This window comes from Myotis davidii, unplaced genomic scaffold (genome assembly GCF_000327345.1).
Source record: "Myotis davidii unplaced genomic scaffold, ASM32734v1 scaffold609, whole genome shotgun sequence".
NCBI classification, from domain to species: domain Eukaryota; kingdom Metazoa; phylum Chordata; class Mammalia; order Chiroptera; family Vespertilionidae; genus Myotis; species Myotis davidii.
In genome coordinates this window covers 1038116-1038519 of record NW_006300164.1, presented here as the reverse complement: position 1 = coordinate 1038519, position 404 = coordinate 1038116, and the positions used below count along the sequence as shown (strand labels likewise).

Sequence of the window (404 nt, the reverse complement as noted above, 5' to 3'; positions counted from 1 at the left end):
GCCAGGCCCTGTGCAGGGAGAGCACCAGCCGCTGTCCCCCCTGGCTGGTCCCCCAGCAGACACGGAGCTGCCTGCCCAGCGGTGGCCACCAGTCCCCACACTCAGCCCAGGGGCCCTTCAGTGCTGCGCCCTGCCACCCCGCTGGGCTCACTCACCTGCCCTTTCCCTCCCTGGTCCCTCCCTAGTCCCTCCCTGGGCTCCCTCCCTGGTCCTCCCTGGTCCCTCCCTGGTCCTCCCTGGGTCCCTCTCTGAGTCCCAGGCGGGGAACCGCCCAGCTGAGCCCCGCAGGCCACCTGAGCTGCCCACGCTGGGCCTGGAGAGGGAGGGCCTGGCCCAGCAGGGCCCTCAGGTGGGACAGGTCTGCTCCGCGGGGGGCCTGCAGGGCCAGGGTGAAGGCGCACTGC

General features: G+C 73.0%; 1 protein-coding gene across 1 annotated transcript in view; it reads right to left on the bottom strand.

Annotated features, from left to right (window-relative positions):
• Nucleotides 1-117: 117 nt before the first annotated feature.
• NOXA1 (NADPH oxidase activator 1) overlaps nt 118-404 on the bottom strand; it is a 9297-nt gene continuing 9010 nt past the window's right edge. Inside the window, exons 9-10 of the mRNA XM_006776570.2 lie at nt 195-400; nt 118-130 (exon numbers count right to left, since the gene is read on the bottom strand). Coding sequence (XP_006776633.2) covers nt 118-130; nt 195-400 — 219 coding nt within the window. The remainder of the gene's footprint in view (nt 131-194; nt 401-404) is intronic.